This window comes from Leucoraja erinacea, chromosome 16 (genome assembly GCF_028641065.1).
Source record: "Leucoraja erinacea ecotype New England chromosome 16, Leri_hhj_1, whole genome shotgun sequence".
In the NCBI taxonomy this organism is placed as follows: Eukaryota; Metazoa; Chordata; class Chondrichthyes; order Rajiformes; family Rajidae; genus Leucoraja; species Leucoraja erinaceus.
In genome coordinates, this window is record NC_073392.1 from 33125348 (window position 1) to 33144125 (window position 18778).

At 41.2% G+C, this 18778-nt stretch overlaps 1 protein-coding gene across 3 annotated transcripts in view; it reads right to left on the reverse strand.

The window, feature by feature from the left end:
• mtmr14 (myotubularin related protein 14) overlaps positions 1 to 18778 on the reverse strand; it is a 91086-nt gene that overhangs the window by 8032 nt on the left and 64276 nt on the right. Inside the window, exons 15-19 of one of the 3 annotated variants that reach the window (XM_055648097.1) lie at positions 16334 to 16389; positions 11998 to 12133; positions 3336 to 3515; positions 2522 to 2652; positions 669 to 806 (exon numbers count right to left, since the gene is read on the reverse strand). In XM_055648097.1, coding sequence (XP_055504072.1) covers positions 2568 to 2652; positions 3336 to 3515; positions 11998 to 12133; positions 16334 to 16389 — 457 coding nt within the window. In that variant the 3' untranslated portion in view covers positions 669 to 806; positions 2522 to 2567. Of the gene's footprint in view, positions 1 to 653; positions 807 to 2521; positions 2653 to 3335; positions 3516 to 11997; positions 12134 to 16333; positions 16390 to 18778 lie in introns of those variants that run through there. The other 2 variants (XM_055648095.1, XM_055648096.1) reach the window with 2 other exon arrangements.

The window sequence follows — 18778 nt, forward strand, 5'->3', positions numbered from 1 at the left end:
TTTTTTTCCCCCAGTTTTCAATTCTGACAGCTACTTAAGCACAACTGATTTATTTTTACTGACTGCACGAGGTTTAACCATTTGTGACACAGATAAATACAGAAATCCTCCTGGCAATCTGCTTATTTTCACCTTTGTATTTTCATCTTTCTTTCTCCCACCCCCACGATTATGCCAACTGCACATAGAAAGCCTCAAGCATTTAAAAAGGCCCAAAGCCCTAATGCACAGAGAACCTGCCAACAAATAGATAAGAAAATGTGAGAATTCATCTCTCCCACTTCTTATTTGGTTAACGTCACATTTAGCTTCCTATACACAAATAACATGTTTTCCTCCACTCCTGAAGGACTCCTGAAAGCAGCAGGACATCATCCAGGTTCTCATCAATGATAACGAATATCATGTTTCTCTGTGGTGTACAAGAGATGGGTGGGTCAGGGTGATTACATATTTTTCCTTCTTTTGCAGAGTCCTGGTACGTTTAAGCTCAAGCTGAGAATGGAAGCTCGATGCATAAAGAAATGTGCAGATAGTGAAAGAAATTGAAGGAGGGGATGCGAGGGCAGACGAGGTAGACAGAGAGAGGAAGACACCTTTGACAGGATTAAATAATTTTGATGCAAAAGTTGCGTAATCTCAGCAGCACTCACAGTCTCCCATTGGCTCCATCATCTTGACCGTTGAAGGGGAGGGGTGAGTCATTGGTAATTATAGCCGGGTCATGAATACTGCCACAGCCAGACACGATCTGCCAGCTGCCATATTCCGTGGAAGAGGATGAAGAAAGGGAATACTCTGTGGAGCTGCACAGGAAGACAGTGAAATACAACATAAGCACAATTGGGCCCTTGGACTAAGCTAGTGTTTTTTTTTTTTTTAAAGCTTTGAATGGTTATCCCAAAAATGTTATTAAAACATTCCCCCAGTTAGTTGCTTCCCTATTGTGAGGCCAGTATGTTCTCTGTGCATAAGACACATTAAGCCATTACGTAACGCAATGCCTGGCTGCTTCTAGAGGTCAAAGACTCGTGAAAGGTCATCATAAAATTATGTGACAATAACCATTGAAAGGTTAATGCAGAGGCATGTGACATATACTGAATGAAAGTTAATTCCTTATCTCTCCACATCCATACTGATCGGTTTGTTAATATGGGGGCATGATTCTTTGGAGTGAAGGGTCCTGGACAAGCCCACTTTTCCCAGTGTCAGAGTGGCACAGCTGGTAGAGCTGCTACCTCATAGCACCAGTGACCAATATTCGATCCTGACTTCGGGTACTGCCTGTGTGGAGTTTGCACGTTCTCTCTGTGAGTGCGCGTGTTTCCACTGGATGCTTCGCGTTTCTCCCACGTCCCATAGACTGTGGTTTTGTAGACCTCTGTATATTGTCCCTAGTGTGTAGGGAGTGGATACAAAAGTGGGATAGCATTGAACTAGTGTGATCGGGTGATCTATGGTTGGCATGGACCCGGTTGGCCAAAGGGTCTGTTTCCATGCTGTCACCTCCAAACAATCAATTTAATTCTAATAGATACTAATGCCATGGACATTTGAAATCCCGTGGCTTTAACTTTTCATGACGGAACCGAATTCTGCAATAGTCAAGGTCAAGTTTTTACTAACCCTCAAGTTCTTTCCAAAAGATGTTAATAAAATGGAGAAGACAGTGTTTCATATTCCACTCTCTTTAAGTTTGCCTTTTTAGAAAAATATTTAGACAACATATACTTTGAGTTAGTTTTTTTTTTAGCTGTGAGGAGATTTGCTTGAGTTGGATACCAGAAAGCCAGTGAAGAGTCAGTGTGCACCATCAAGAACAATGTAGATTTCTATTGTTTCTTATGATGCAGTTCATGAGTCCTCTTCCAATGTGCTTTCCTGGCAAGACCAGAAACTAAAATTGTGGGAAAAGGCAGAGCTAGGGAGATATCACATTAGAGACACACAAGGAATGGCAGATGCTGGTATCATGTGGAAAACAGTGTTGGAGATACTTAGCAGACCAGGCTGTGGAGAGAGATGCAATAAACTGCAGATGCTGGTTTAAAAAAAAATAGACAAAGTCTGTCCATGTTCTCCAGAGATGTTGTCTGATCTGCTGAGTTCCTCCAGCACTTTGTCTTTATTTGTGGTGGTAATGGAGAGGCAATATATCAGGTTGGGACCTTTTCCCAGTCAGAAGAAGGGTCCCAATCAGAAATGTCACCTGGCCATTCCCTCCAGAGATGTTGCCTGACCTGCTGAGTTCCTCCAGCACTTTGAGAAATCATGTTAGCTCCTCGACAGAAAGAGTATTTTAAAGATAGTATATCCCATAGCATAAATAATTAGCTTTATGTTAAAGTAAAATTTGTTTCACTGCATATTGGCATAATGTTAGAAAAACAGCAAATCAGTAGTAAATTTAGAAAGAAATGGGGTAGAATTAACCACACAGAAGGGCACTGAAAAATAAGAGGAATTGAAGCCAAGGGGAACAACAAGTGTTCTATAAAGGAAGAAATGTCGATGATACCTCGAGTCAATTTTTTCATTTTTCCTTTTCAGATTTTCAAAACAGTTCAGTCGCTCACAATCAGTGAGGGCAATTCTTCAGCACCATTACAGTACAGAAACCATGGTGAGGGACTTAACAATGCCAACCTTCTGTCCAGAAAGTAGGAATGCCAACTTTAGCACAATAGCCACAAAGAATATTCACAAAACATTGACTAAACTGATAAGTAAACTTTGATTAACCTGGGCCACTGTGCAATCACATCACGTTGGCAGTAGAACTTAGGGGTAGAACCTATTGTTTTTTTCCCAAAATTGTTAACAACTATAATTATATTTCAGAAAATGATCTACACAAGTAAAGTACTTTGTAACATCATGAAAACCTACTAAGGTACTCGATAAATGCAAGGCCTGATGCATTTCAGACATCGGTAGGCATTGGAAACAAAAAAAAATCCATTGAGTTTCACTGCGAAATTGCAAAGAAGACAAGAGACAAAGCTCAAATATGAAATATCAAAGGACTGGATTAAAAGCAGATTATTTGCAATGCTTATTTGACTCCAAAGACCATCGACTCGTACTGCTTAATGTTGTGAATAAATAATATTAAAGTGAACGCTTTCAGATATTTTCTAGATATTCTAATAATGCTGCAATAATTCACAGTAACATTATTTGTTTCTGGTTCCTTTTTCAACCAAGTTTTGAATCAGGTTTCCTATAGCTAATGAAATAGAAATTTGAGCAGAAACTGCTGGTAGTGGGATACCTATGATTAGCTGTCACTTTTTTTGTTTTAAACCTCCAGAGGATTGAAGCATACTAACCTCCTTTCAGGGACAGCCAAGGGACTACTACCAGTTCTCAGCAAGTTATTTTCTGATTGGCAGTGTGATGGCCTCGGTTCGGATACACCAGGTTGCAACAACCCCCGTTCTTCTGCCTGGTTAAGCAAGTGCGGTTTGTTCCACACAATAGTCTGTGGTGATGATGTCCTACCTCTTCTCCTGAAATTCAATGCAAGCAGATAAAATGTTAGGGCAATGATCAGAAAAGCATTAAAAAAAATTATAGCCCAGCTCCAGAGCAATTAACAAGGTAGTGACGCAAGTCAGGAAAAGGGCCCCAACCCGAATGTCCATTTCCCTCCACAGATGCTGCCTGGTCTGCTGAGTTCCTCCAACACTGTTTTCTGCTCATGATTCCAGTCTCTGCAGTCTCATGTCTCCAATTACATTATATTGCTTTATCCATGTGTGTCTCAAAAAAAATGTGGAGGACTGTTTTGTATTCCAAAGGATTTTCACAGCCAGTTTTGACAAAGATGTAACGATTTTGTTGCTAATTAATATACAGCAATATCAAAGATTAAAGAATAAACACTTGCTTCTTACGATCCAAATGGTCAATTGCAGAAGGAATGAAAGAAAAACACTTCAGATGCTGAAGATCTGAAACAAAACAAAAATTGCTGGAAATACTCAGCTAACCCAACAGCGTTTGTGGGGAATGAATCAGTTAGAAATAAACATGTTTCAAGATGCCGAGAAAGTTTGGAAATGGGACAACCCCCACCTCTCCCCAACAGGTTGGACATGACCTGTCTTTCTATTGTGAGCTTTATGGTTCTGTCTAGATTCTGGTTCCTGCAAAACAACAGTGTGCCAATAATATTAGGCGTTCCTCAACGTGGGAAGATAATTGAAATAAGCCATTCCATATTTCATAGCATCATTTTTCTGCATACCTTTGCCCAGAAGGAGAATCTGCTCATTTGTCCAAGTATTGAAATGATTGTTGAAAGCAGCACAGTGGTGTAGCAACTACATTTAATCCTGATCTCAGCTGTTGGCTGTGCAGCTTACATATTGCTTGTAACTATGGAGGGGCTCATGGATATGCACAAAATGGTGGGATATGTGTGGACAGAGGATATTAACTTGGCATAATGTTCGGCATGAGTATTATGGGCTGAATGACCTATTTCTGCGCTATACTGTTCGCTGTGACCATCTGGTTTATTCCTCCGAAGGTAGACAAAAATGCTGGAGAAACTCAGCGGGTGAGGCAGAATCTATGGAGCGAAGGAAATAGGCAACGTTTCGGGTCGAAACCCTTCTTCAGACTGATCTGAAGTTACTTGTAAGTTACTTGTAACTAGTTATACAGTCACATGGTATGCATATACGCTCTTTAGCCCAACTCGTCCATGTTGACCAAGGTCCTGATAACGCTAGTCCCATTGGCCCACATTTGACCCCTATCCCTCTAAACCGGTGGTTCCCAACCTTTTTGTCCTGTTTACCTCTGGCAAATTTAATAGTACATAACAATGTTATTTCACTTATTTATGAACAACTAATGATGAACAGATACCAATATACCAGAGCCAAACACAGTCAGTCAATGAGAAAAAAACATGTACAAATCCAGAATCAACAAATTGACCCCCTGGGTAAATTTACCCCAGGTTGGGAACTCTTGCTCTAAACTTTTCCCATCATATACTTAATGCCAAACAGATTCAACTGTTACAGAGAAAGGTTGAATAAGTTAGGTCTTTATTCTTTGGAGCGCAGAAGGTTAAGGGGGGATTTAATAGAGGTCTTTAAAATGATGAGAGGGATAGAGAGAGTTGACGTGGATAAGCTTTTCCCATTGAGAGTAGGGAAGATTCAAACAAGAGGCCATGACTTCAGAATTAAGGGACAGAAGTTTAGGGGTAACATGAGGGGGAACTTCTTTACTCAGAGAGTGGTAGCTGTGTGGAATGAGCTTCCTGTGGAAGTGGTGGAGGCAGGTTCGATTTTATCATTTAAAAATAAATTGGATAGGATGGGAAAGGAATGGACGGTTATGGTCTGAGTGCAGGTAGATGGGACTAGGGGAAAATAAGTGTTCGGCACGGACTTGTAGGGCCGAGATGGCCTGTTCTGTGCTGTAATTGTTATCTATATTACTAAAACTTTGTTCTTGACCGGTTTTGGCTGTCTGTGCTGCGGTTTCCGAGAGTACACCGCCACCTACGGCCGTCATTTTTGGCCACCTCGCTCAGAGCCCCCCTCCGCCGCATGTGTGCTGAGGATTTTTCCTGTCTATGAAAATTGACAGAGATATTAATGTTTTTACAACATTCCCCATTCTCTCTGCTGCCCCTGCTGGAGGGAGGGGGAGGGACTATAAAACCAGGAAGTGGTGTGCCTCAGTCAGTCTCTGCAAGCGGTGTGCCTCAATCAGTCTCTGCAAGTGGTGTGCCTCAATCAGAGCTTTGAATGACACTGACAAATGTCTACAGCACTGTGAGTACCCTTAATTTGGTTTGAAAATGAAAATATGGTTAGAGGTAAAAAAAAGCACTGCCTGCAAATGGTTTTGTTTGGGTTTGGGTTGAAGTAAAAAGGCACTCTCTCCTCCCCCCCCCCCTCCCACTCCTCCTCCCCTCCCCTCCCCCTCCCCCCCTTTCCTCTCTCCCCCCCCTCCCCCTCCCTCTTCCTCTCCCCCCCTCCCTCCCCCCTCCCCCCCCCCCCCCCCTCCTCCTCCTCCCCCTCCTTCAATCCCCCTCTCCTCCAATCCCCCCCTCTCCTTCTCTTACCCCCCCTCTCCTCCTACCCCCCTCCATCCCCTCCTCCACCGTCCCTCCCCTAAAACCCCCCCCCTCCCCTCCACACAACCCTACCCCCCTCCCTGCTCCCCACCTCTCCTCCGCCCCTCATCTCACCTCCCCTCTCCCCCCCCCCCCCTCCTCCCCCCCCCCCCTCCTCCTCCACTCTCTCCCCCTCTCCCCCCTCCCCCCCCCCCCCCCTCTCTTCCCCCCCCCCCTCTATTAGCGTGAGTGCGGGAGGTAGTTAGTGTGTGACGCTGCATGCCGCCTCCCCCCCCCTACAACCGCACGTTGGGGGAACAGACCCAACGGGTCTGCACTTGGTCTAGCATGGTTATAATGTTAAAGGGGAGCAGGCCTGTGTGAATCCAGTGGCCAAGTGGCAGCCTGGGTGGATTGTTGTAAGAACAAGAATACAATTTGTCAGCAATGAAACATGAAGTAGTAAATGAGAAATGAAAGCAAGATATTAAAAGTTAAGAATATCCAGAAAATAAAGTTGCAGGGGAATGTCAAGAAACACGTAGGTTGAAGAACTACAAAGAAGTAATATCATGGTGAATAGGAGTGGAGAGACAGGACTACATTAAAATTATGCTTGATATATCTATATTAAAACTGCTGCTGTCTGACAAAAAATGATTTAATGATAGCACATGGAAAGAGACTGACTATACAATTTTAAGCATAAACAAAATCATGGAAGCTATTTGTAGCTGGAAGATGTACTCCTTGCAGCGGCAACATAATACATCTGAGATTGGCTGAGTGACGGGCAAGATGTTGTGCGCAGCTAGGATTGAACCGTATATTTAATGTTTTCATTTCTGTTCTGCAAAATTAAAGGAACATTTAAGAACTGTCTCACCATCATCATCCTTTGAGAAGGAGAGGTGAGAAAGTAGTCTCCTTGCTATTTTGAAACTGTCTTTGTTTATAAAATGAATCTTAATGATGCAACTGCCAAAAACATATTATCAAAGGAAAATGATGCACTGGCAATGCTCCAGAAAGTTCAGTTCAGTTGTTAGGCAGACATTCATTGTACAATCCCATTAGATACCATAAACAGTTTCTTCTCCCACTCCACGCCGATCATTATTGGTCACTTACTTATTTGACTTCTAACTGGAGATGATTCTAGCCTTTCTTTTACATTATAAGAATATACAGTAGTTATATTAATCTGCTAGATCAACTAATGATCAGGCATGATTAATATATTTTTAAGTTATATTAAGGATGGCACAGTGGTAGAGTTGCTGCCTTAGAGCGCCAGAGACCCGGATTCGATCCAGATTATGTGTGCTGTCTGTACTGAGTTTGTATGTTCTCCCGGTGACCTGTGTGGATTTTCTCCGGGAGCTCCGGTTTCCTTCCACACTCCAAAGACGTGCAGGTTTGTAGACTAATTGGCTTGGTATAATTGTACATTGTGCCTGGTGCGTGTAGGATAGCATTAGTGTGCGGGGATCGCTGGTAGATGCCGACTTGATGGGCCAAAGGGCCTGTTTCCGCGCCGTTATGTCTAAACTAAACATATTAATCTGGTGGATCAACTAACGATCAGGCATGATTCATATCTTTTTAAGTAGCTTACTTTTTAGTTTAGAGATAAAGCATGGAAACAGGCCCTTCAGCATACCGAGACCATGCCAACCGTCGATCACCCATTCAGACTAGTTCTAAGTTATCCCACTTTCTCATCCACTCCCTGTATGCCAGGGACAATATACAGAGGCCAATAAACCTACAAACCCACATGTCTTTGGGATGTGGGAGGAAACCCAAGAAAACACAAGGGAGAACGTGCAAACTCAGGTCAGCATCAAGCCTGGGACTGGCACTGTGTGGCAGCATTTCTACCAGCTGCTCAACAGTTATCAAAGTGATCAATATTTTTATTAGTAGTTAAGTGAATATTAGATCTGACAGAATTTATATATAAATTCAATCTCTAGCTGGTTTGCCAATAGTTTACACAAGGGATACATAATACAAATAGCCAGAGGAGGAAAAAAAACTCTATCCCACCTCATATAAGTTAGAAGTTGAAGAAATGAGACCTTAAATACATACAAGGAAATACAATTTTGATTTTCAGGACAAAATGGGAAGTAAATCAAAAAAGGGAGGACAAACTACCGAGCGGAGGATACATGTGGTCAGTGCAAAAGGAACAAAAATATTTTTTGTTAACAAAAATATTTAGAATATTTTTTAAAGTTAGACCGCATGCAATTATTATTATTATTAATTAATTAATTATTAAACATGGAAGAAAGGTTTAGGGAGAAGGGGTGAGATTAAATAAGTTATTCTTCTTCTCACTCCTTTTCGAGCTTGTAAAGAAAAAGTGTTGGACATTTAAATTTTGCTTTATGCTTTTCATTGCTTTGCAAATATTGCCTGGAATGTCCAATTGTTTGACTATTTCGATGTTGTTGTTGTTATTTATTCCTATTTATGTCTTTACTTGTTCGGAACAAATAAATAAATAAAATAAATAAATAAAATGAAATCAATTTATCATCCAACGCACTGTTTCCGTCCAAGATCGATTTAGAGAGTCCAAATCAGATTGTGCCATACAATTTCCTCAAACTGTGCAGTAAAAATCAAGACTAATAAATTGGTTTACTGCATCCATACTGGATTTGAGTATAGGAAAGGGAGGCTCTACTGCAGTTGTACAGGGTCTTGGTGAGACCACACCTGGAGTATTGCGTACAGTTTTGGTCTCCTAATCTGAGGAAAAACATTCTTGCCATAGAGGGAGTGCAGAGAAGGTTCACCAGACTGATTCCTGGGATGTCAGGACTTTCATATGAAGAAAGACTGGATAGACTCGGCTTGTGCTCGCTAGAATTTAGAAGATTGAGGGGGGGGGGTATGGAGAGAAGGCAGGAACAGGATACTGAGTTGGATGATCAGCCATGATCATATTGAATGGCGGTGCAGGCTCGACAGGCCGAATGGCCTACTCCTGCACCTATTTTCTATGTTTCTATGATCTTATAGAAACTTACAAAATTCTTAAGGGGTTGGACAGGCTAGATGAAGGAAGATTGTTCCCTATGCTGAGGAAGTCCAGAACAAGGGGTCACAGTTTAAGGATAAGGGGGAAATCTTTTAGGACCGAGATGAGGAAAACATTTTTCACACGGAGAGTGGTGAATCTCTGGAATTCTCTGCCACAGAGGGTAGTTGAGGCCAGTTCATTGGCTATATTTAAGAGGGAGTTAGATTTGGCCCTTGTGGCTAAAGGGATTAGGGTGTATGGAGAGAAGGCAGGTACAGGATACTGAGTTGGATGATCAGCCATGTTCATATTGAATGGCGGTGCAGGCTCGAAGGGCCGAATGGCCTACTCCTGCACCTATTTTCTATGTTTCTATACTGCATGAAATAAAATCGCTGGACATTTGTTCTTAAGACATGTTCCCCTGCTTATTGAAATGGCAGCTAACTACTATGGTGTACTGCATCGCCAATAAATGCTGTTGTGCTCATAACAGTTATCTAAATTTAGACATTCTAAATTAATTCATTTGAAAAATTACAATAGAGATAAAAATATCCGGTTTTTTTCTATTGAAAATAAAGTGGCATTGATTTGATAGCTGTGATTGTGGATAACTTGGCTCGGATTCAAGCTGCGCTCAGTTCCGCACCAGTATTCTCTAGAGTGACTGTCACCAATCAAGTTGCCAGGCAAACAATAGTATGAAACCTGAATTTTCATATCAAACAGGCAAGAAAAACATGGATAATCATGTTTCATGTTTACTTCTATCTTTTATTGTAATCGGAAATGTACGACATTTTTCTGACCATTCTATCATCTTGTTAGTATTTCCATTCAGCATCTTTTGGCCCTCACATGTACAGTGGCTTCCACTTTCTTCTAACTTGGACACCATTCACTCCCGACTACATCAGAGTAAACAATTTGGGGTTAAGGTGGTAAGAATGCCCAGATAAAGTGAATGTGGGAGAGTCTAGGACCATAGGCCGTAGCCTCAGAATAAAAGGACGTACCTTTAGAAAGGAGATGAGGAAGGATTTCAGAGGGTGGCAAATCTGTGGAATTCACTGCCACAGAAGGGTGTGGAGGCCGTTAATGGATATTTTTAAGGCAGAGATTGACAGATTCTTGATTAGTAAGGGTGTCAGGGGTTACGGGGATAAGGCAGGAGAATGGGATTGAGAGGGAAAGACAGATCAGCCATGATTGAATGGCGGAGTAGACTTGATGGGCCGAATGGCCTAATTCGGCTCCTATAACTTACGAACTTCCATATTCCCGATATTGAATGTGAATAACTAAAGCAAGCCAACAATAGTACTTCCGATTTTGCATCATTTTGGAAGCATCAACCTGGGCGAGAGAGGAGACGACCACATTGTACTTGTGAAGGAAGAAGGGCATGAGGTAATGTTCATAAAGCAAAATATTGCAGTACTGGAGAGCAGAAATAAAAATGTAATAGTTACCTGGTCAAACAACATTTGTTGCGAGAGAAAAAGTAGGGTAATGTGTGCTGATGAAAAGTCGTTGACCTCTTTCTCTCCCCAGGGATGCTGTCTAATCTGTTTTCACAATTTTCTGACATTTTAGCAATGGATTTTTGTATACAAAAATGTATATTTTCCGTTCTTGAAGCTGTTCAGCATCACTCAGCTCTCTGCCCTCCACCTCCCCCCCCCCCAACAAAAATAATGCATAATCTGGCAATATTCACTGCATTTTAAATCAGAATGACATGGTGTTCATCCTACAAGATAGATCAGTGTTGGTTTCTTACGCTCGTGGATGACATACTAAATCATCTCATGGCATCAGGTCAAACACAAGCAGGAAAACCTATTCCTCGATTACCATCTTCCATCCTCCTCCAGCTGAAGAATTTGTCCTCCTCTTTGTTCAGCACCAATCAGAAGATAGATTGAAAGTAGCAAAGGTCCAGAATGTATGCTGGCTGAGTAGCACCTGCATTGAGACAGTTGCCAGACGGACTCGACAGCAGATAGTGGGAGAACAAACACAAGGGATAACTCTACATGACCTTTGCCTCACCATTCTACCTGTGGCAGAAGAAGCTGCCCATGATAGCACTGGTAGAAGTGGCCACGGCATGGTCCTTGTAGAGACAATGTCCTGTCTTCACACTGGCACATCCTCGTTCAGGTTGTATTGCACTGTAATGGGATCAACTTAGATGGAAACTGGGTAACTACAGGGTACCAGCAGCCCAATGCAGAACCAATAGCTTGGAAAATCCTACCCTGACATAACCTGCACTCTACAATCACGATTAAGTCAGGGGATCAATCCTGGTTAGATCAGGAATGCAGGAGGTAAGGGAAGGAGCACCAAATTCCATACCCAAAAATTATGAGGTGATAGTCAAGTTAAGATGTAACTCTGGAGAATCTGTATGCTAAGCAGCAAAATCACTATGTTATAAAGGCACAAGCAAATACAGATGCTGGAATCGTGAGCAAAGAAACAAACTGCTGGAAGAATTCATTTGGTCAGCAGGCATCTATGGAGGGATTAGACTGATGACGTTTTGGGTGGCGACCCTTCTTCAGACTGATGAGTGTAGTGCTGAGAAAACTGGAAAAGATAGGTGGGGGTGAGGCAAATTCTGGCAAATAATAGTTTGGGGGGGGGGGTGAGATTCATAGATGGATGGAGTAAGTGACAAAGGCTAGTGGAGAAAAAGAGATAAAAGGTTGGTAAAAAAGACTAGTTGTGAAATGCAAAACCTAAGGGAGGGATATGGGTGGTTGGGACAGGGGAGAGAGGGCCAAAGGGAAGTATAGGACTCAGGGATGGGAGGTGAGCATGCAACAAAACACAAAGCATGTACACAACTTACCAAGCAACCTGCGTCGGTGGGCCTGTTGTCATTTCTACCGCCTCATAGTTGAAGCTTCCTGCGGTAGTGGGGGACTCCTCCATGATGACAGAGAAATCACTGCTCAAACTGGTGGTACTTCCTCGGTCTGTATGTGCTAACACAAGGACAGATTAAATGCAGGATGTATCTTAAAGCATCTACCACAATTGTGCACGCCCACTGTCTGATTAAGACAACCAGAGCATTTTGCTTTGAAGACAGCATCTGATTACATATACTTTCCACGTAGACAAATTCTTAAATCAATCAAACATCACAATTCCTACGCCTGCATACTAAATGGAGATTTAAAAAAAAAAATGTATATCTTTGGGAAGGTTGGCTTAAAAGAAATGTCACCATTTCAATTTGGAGACATCCATTGCCGAAGATCATTAGATAACCATTGAATGGTTCCCTATGTTTGAGAAGCAGATTTTCTAACAGAACGATACATTACGTTTAGGTTTATTATTGTCACATGTACAAAGATACAGAGAAAAACTTTGTTTTGCATGTTATCCAATCAAATTAGAAAATGCTATGCATAAAAACAATGAAGTCAAACTCAAGTACAATAAGTAGAGTGAAGGTAAAGATACAAAGTGCGGAATATAGTCCTCAGCATTATAGCACAACAGCTCCAGAGACCAACGGCAAAATCTATAATGAGGTAGGGTTGGAGAATCTGACCGTACCCTAGCTTATGGAAGGACTGTTTAGAAACCTGATTACAGAAGGGAAGCTGTTCCTGTGTGCGCTTTCAAGCTTCTGTACCTTCTGCCTGAGGTGAGTGGGGAGTAGGAGGAATGACTAGGGTGGGCAAGATCTCATGAGTATTGCTGTGTTGCGTTGGAGTTCCAAGAGCCATGTTGGCAATGTCTTTAATGCATGGTTAAGTATTTATATAACAGTACTAATGAATGCACGATTATCAAGCACATCAAGACTCTAATGAAATAAGATCTTTCTAATCTGGTTTATATTCAAAGCCAAGTTCTCGAAGCAGAGAAAAAACAATTGAACATTTTCAGTCTTCCAGCAAAAAATAACATTTTCTTTTGTCTCAAACATATTCAAATTTGATTCCCATAGGAGGAAATAAACCTAAAAAACAATGCTATTAGCTTTTAATGTAAAAAAGTCTCAAAACATTAGTTAACCAGTCCCACGCTCCATTTAATTGCTGTTATGTTGTCTTATTAAGGGAGCATTTTATGCACCAAGGTTGGTGACGAAGAGTTTTATTGTCTACTGGATCACAATTAAAGAAGAGGTAGGTGAATCTGCAAATATATTCCTGCATTTACGTCCTATTTCAGCATATCTTCTATTTCAATTTTTATTTCACCAGATGCCTGCACAGAATAATCCAATAAGAAAATGGGATTAGGTCACAAAGCCCAGAGCAGAGCTGAATATGGTTCCCTGCTTATGGTGCTAATGTTAATCTTTTCTGATGCCTCTTCATTACACTAGCGAATCACAAAACCCTTTTCAAAGCAGCAAATGGATTCTGAGTACAAAATGAGTTATGAATGACTCACTACTCTATTGAATAATTGAAGTTTCAACATATACCTTATGAAATCCAATATATTTGTTAATAACACCACTGTGCATTGAATTTTTTAAAAGAGTAAATATAAGTCATGCGCGTTACGTAATGCATCACAAGTTATTGCCATTTTCAAAAACTCTGATTGCTGCAGTGATAAACGAAAACCAATTCTGAAGTCAGTTTTACGGATAGTAATTACGTATCCTCAGACCAACCAGAACATTTTTTTTCTTAAATTACTATCTCACTGTATTTTCAAAATAAAGCTCCTCTGCAAAATTCTGGAAGGCAAATTTATAAATCGATGAAGTAGATTCACTGTGTGATGTAAATATTAACATTTCTCGAGGGCATTTTAGGCCCATCACCTGATGGTGAATCAACTCATCCCTCTCTGACTTTGGCCCTAATCGTTATAGCAAATTCAGTTTAGTTTAGTTTAGAAATACAGCGTAGAACCAGGCCCGGATGTGGGGAAGAAACCAGGGCACCCAGCGAAAACCCACGAGGTCACAGGGAGAACGTACAAACTCGTATAAACAGCACCCGTAGTCAGGATGGAACCTGGGTATCATGCACTGTAAGGCAGCAACTCCACTGTGCCGCCTCTCTACATCCATATGCCGATCTTCAAATAATTTTTCAATTTCCCATTGAACATCACAACCTAATCCAAATACATCAGAATTTCTCTACCACCCCGCCACAGGCGAAGTTTGCAGAGGTTGACTGGCTGAGACTGTTTGCAAATAAAGGGATGACTGCCAAGTGGGAGGATTCTGAAAGTGTGATAGCAAAAATTCAGCGATAGCATGCTCCTGTTAGAGTAAAGAGCAAGATTGACAAGATTAGGGAACTCTGAAAAGAGATGCTGAGGCTCTGGTCAGATAAAAGGAGACATATGTCAGGTTTGACAGTCAGGATCAAATGAATTGCTCAATGAGTGCAAGTGTGGGAGTACACCTGAGAGAAATCAAGACAGCAAAAAAAGAGAATGAGATGGATCTGGCAGGCAAGGTAATGGGAACACCCAAGAGATTCTATAGATATATCAAGGATATAAGGATGGCTCGGGAGAGAGTAGGTTCCTTTCAAAAAAATTAGCATAGAATGTATGTGTTGAGCAAAGGGAGACAGGTGAGATTTACAATGAATATTTCTCATCAATTTTTACTCTGGAGATGATTAGAAAGCCAAGGAAATGGCATGCAAGTTGCAATGTCTTAAACCATATACAGATTACCAAAGAGGCAGTATTGTCATTTTTCAAACACATTAAAGTGGATAAATCCCCAGGGCCCGGCCAAGTGCATCCTCACACCATGTGGAGGCCCTTGCAGAGATACTTGCTTCATCTTAAACAACAGTTGAAGTTTCCAACAATAGAGGGTTGCTAATGTTGTATTGTCATTGATGAAGGGCAACAAGGACCAGACAGGGAACTAAAGGGTGGTAAGCTAAGTCACTGGAGAGGGCTTTGAGGGACATTTCCAAGTGCTAGAATGCTTTGGGATTAAGAATTTGCCAGATATTCGGAATAATCACTTGTAAGTAACTGGATACTCTTACACATTTCAGCCATTATAATTTGCAATTGCTGCCTTCAGAAATATTTTGGCACTCTTGAAAGAGAATAGAAATAGAAAATATGTGCAGGAGTAGGCCATTCGGTCCTTGAATATGATCATCCAATATCTGTACCTCGTTTCTGCTTTTTTCACATATACCTTGATTTCTTTAGCCCCAAGAGCTAAATCTAACTCTCTTGAAAACATTCAGTGAATTGGCCTCCACTGCCTTCTGTGGCAGAGAATTCCACAGATTCACAACTCTCCGGGTGAAAAAGCTTTTCCTCATCTCAGTCCTGAATGGCCTACCGCTTATTCTTAAACTGTGACCCCTGGTTCGGGACCCCCCCAACATCGGGAACATTTTTCTTGCATCTAGCCTGTCTAATTCTTTAAGAATTTTATATGTTTCTATAAGAATCCCTCTCATCCTTCTAAATTCGACCCATTCTTTCATATGTCAGTCCCGCCATCCCGGGAATTAACCTGGTAAACCTAATAGAGACTGCTGCACTGTAGTGCAAAGAGAACATATCAAAACTATTTTGCATTCAAAATCCATGTCATATTTCAATTCCATCAACATATCCTATTAATGGAGAAAAGGAACTGTAGATGCTGGAATCTTGAGCAAAATACGATGCGTTAGGGGACACTTTGTTGCAGGTCAGACAGCATCTGCGGAAGGAATAGACAAACGACATTTTGGATCGGGACCTTTCTTCAGATCCCAAAGTATTTGAAGAAGGGTCCTGTCACAAAATGTCACCTGTCCTTTCCCTCTACAGATGCTGTCTGACTTGCTGAGTTCATTAAGCACTTTGCGTCATCCTCTTGACTGGGTAAGCAAGTGCTTTGTAAACCACAAGGCTTAAACGGAGAGCTATGATCCTCCATTGAATTACGCGTCAGATTTTGGCCTCATTTATTTATCTGCTGACATTTTAAGTAGCCCACTGTGACTTCAAACATGTAGTAAAGTATCCTATAACATTCCATGTGGTATTACAACTGTTCTGTGACCTGCAAGAATTCACACTTAAAGAGTTTGTAACTACACAGTTATTAACATTTCTGACAATACCGCATGGAAGCCAATGTTGCAATCAGAGTAACAATTAAAGTGAATACTTATTGTAAACTGTTTTGTCTTGTAACTAAGGTGATATGGAGTAAATATGCTTACCTAATATACAGAGATCATCCACAGGTAACTCAGCTTCTTTGTGCGCGTTCCTCCTTCTACAAAGGAAAATAAATAAGTGCACTTAGGGCAAACCGCAATTTCATTTTTTCTTGACAAATGGTGTGTGAAAGTGCAGGTGTGGATCTGTTCGAGGTCTGTACCGAAAAATGTTAGCAAATAAACCAGCACATGAAAAGTTGAAGGAAAACAATTGGTTCCCAGGAAACCTATGGGAGAGCAGAAAACGAATAGTTGGGACAAATGAAAGACCGCACTGAAGTGAAGTAAAGTGACAATGGAAAACGACATGGAAATATGTGAAGTCACTCACTTTGGTATAGAAAATAGAAAGGCAGTGTTTTCTAAATAGCTGTGGTTGAAAGGGGCCACCTTGTATTTGATCCACTGAAAGTTAATTAAGCGTATATTGACATTTATTGTAAGAGAATTAGAGTATAAATTGAGTATAGTATCCAGCAAAAAACAAACTGCTGGAGGAACATATGAGCAGCATTTGCGAAGGAAAAGGAATTGTCGATGTTGTGTACCCAGACCTTGCACCAGGATCATTCAGATGCTGCTTGACCCCATGTGTTCCTCCCGCAGATTGGTTTTGCCATATCCCAGCATCTTCAGTCACTTATGTTGATATCTTACTCCTGTTACATAAACCCTGCTAAAATAACATCTACAACATTGTTTATGCGTCTGGCCCTCCACCCACGGAAGGATAAATTTGTGATAGAGGAAATGGATTAAAAGTTCACCAGATTGATTCATTTCATACCTACAAACCCAGCAGGTTTGTAGAAGGCACGTGCCGTCAGGGTAGGCAGTGCCTACCATTATAAAATGGTCATTATTTTATATATAAAATATATATAAAACATATATAAAATGGTCATAAATAGTAAAGGCACAGGAGAATTATGCTTCCCTAAGAGATCGACCTCCTAGGGAGGCATCATTCTCCCGTGCCTTTCATCCGCAGTACATTTAAAACACGGACATACGTGCTACTTGCGTGCCGTCGACGATGCTTCAAGCCATCAGTGGCAACGGTCCATAAAGGCAGCTGAAATTCTGCCTTTACACCGTGGACTGCGTGCATGTGCTGCGCTGCGCATGTGCACCAGCCTACTGCGCATGCGCATATGCAAGTTTCTTGGCGGGTTTTTCAAAGATGGATAGTGATTACCTGAAGAGTTTCTCGAAGCAAACTTACGAGGAAAAGACCAAAATAATTGAAAATTCCAGACCAACGCTGGAACTTAAAGAACTTCAACAACGCCAAGGAACAAAAATAATTAGAACATATAAAACAGCTTGGTACAACAGAAAACACAGAGAGAAGAATAGATTTCATGTACAAACAATATGGTAAGTAAATTTATTTGAGCTATATGGTTTTAAATACTTTATTAAGAGATAGGACCTATTGAAGACATTTGTTGACTTGATAAAAGTCGAGAGAACAATCTGCGCATGCGATGTTTCTACGATATTTTAAAGCCGACTTTGACAGCTCGCCGGGGAGAGAATAATCTGCGCATGCACGGTTTTCAAGATTTATAAAAGTCACTGCCTATCCTGACTAATTACTCACTGCACGTGCCTGGTTTGTAGGTATGAAATGCAGATGCTGGTTTATACCAGAGATAGGCCCAAAGTGCTAGAGTAACTCAGCGTGTCAAGCAGCATCACTCGAGAAAAAGGGTGGGTGATATTTCAGGTTGGAGCCCTTCTTCAGACTGAAGGGTTCTGACCCGAAACATCACCCATGCGTTTTCTCCAGGAATGCTGCCTGACCCGCTGAGTTACTCCAGCACTTTGTGCCTATCTATGGCAGACTTGTCGTGTTTGGAGAAGTCAAATAAACTGCCCTGTAAACTTTCAAGTTTTGAAGAATGAGAGATCATTTCATTGAAATGTACAGAAGACAAGGTGTATAATAGGATATAAGCAATATTGATGATTTTCACGGGTATAACCATAGATCACAGTTCCATCATAAGGAGCCATCAACTCAGGACAGAGAAAAGATTGTTTCACTCCGAGAGTGGTGAATTTTCGACATTTGCTACCCGAGGCTGTGGTGGAGTCTCAAGCACCAAGCAAATTCCACACAGATCAATTAGTTTTTAGATATTAAGGAAATCCAAGGACCATAGGCTAATGCAGGAGTGTATTGTAGAGGTAAATGAACAGCCACCATTGTATTAAATGATCGGGTGGACACAAGCTGCCAAATGTTCTCCTGCTTCTACTTATATCCGCACAACAAAAATTCATGTTAGTGTCATTCTTAGATTTACTATTTACAGGAACAATCTGGACCATAATTGAATAATAAAATGTGCTGATAATAGTGCATTGGGTAATTTGGTGAAGCCTGAAGACAGAGAAGAAAAATGCAAAATGATATTTGAAGAGAAGAGAAATGAA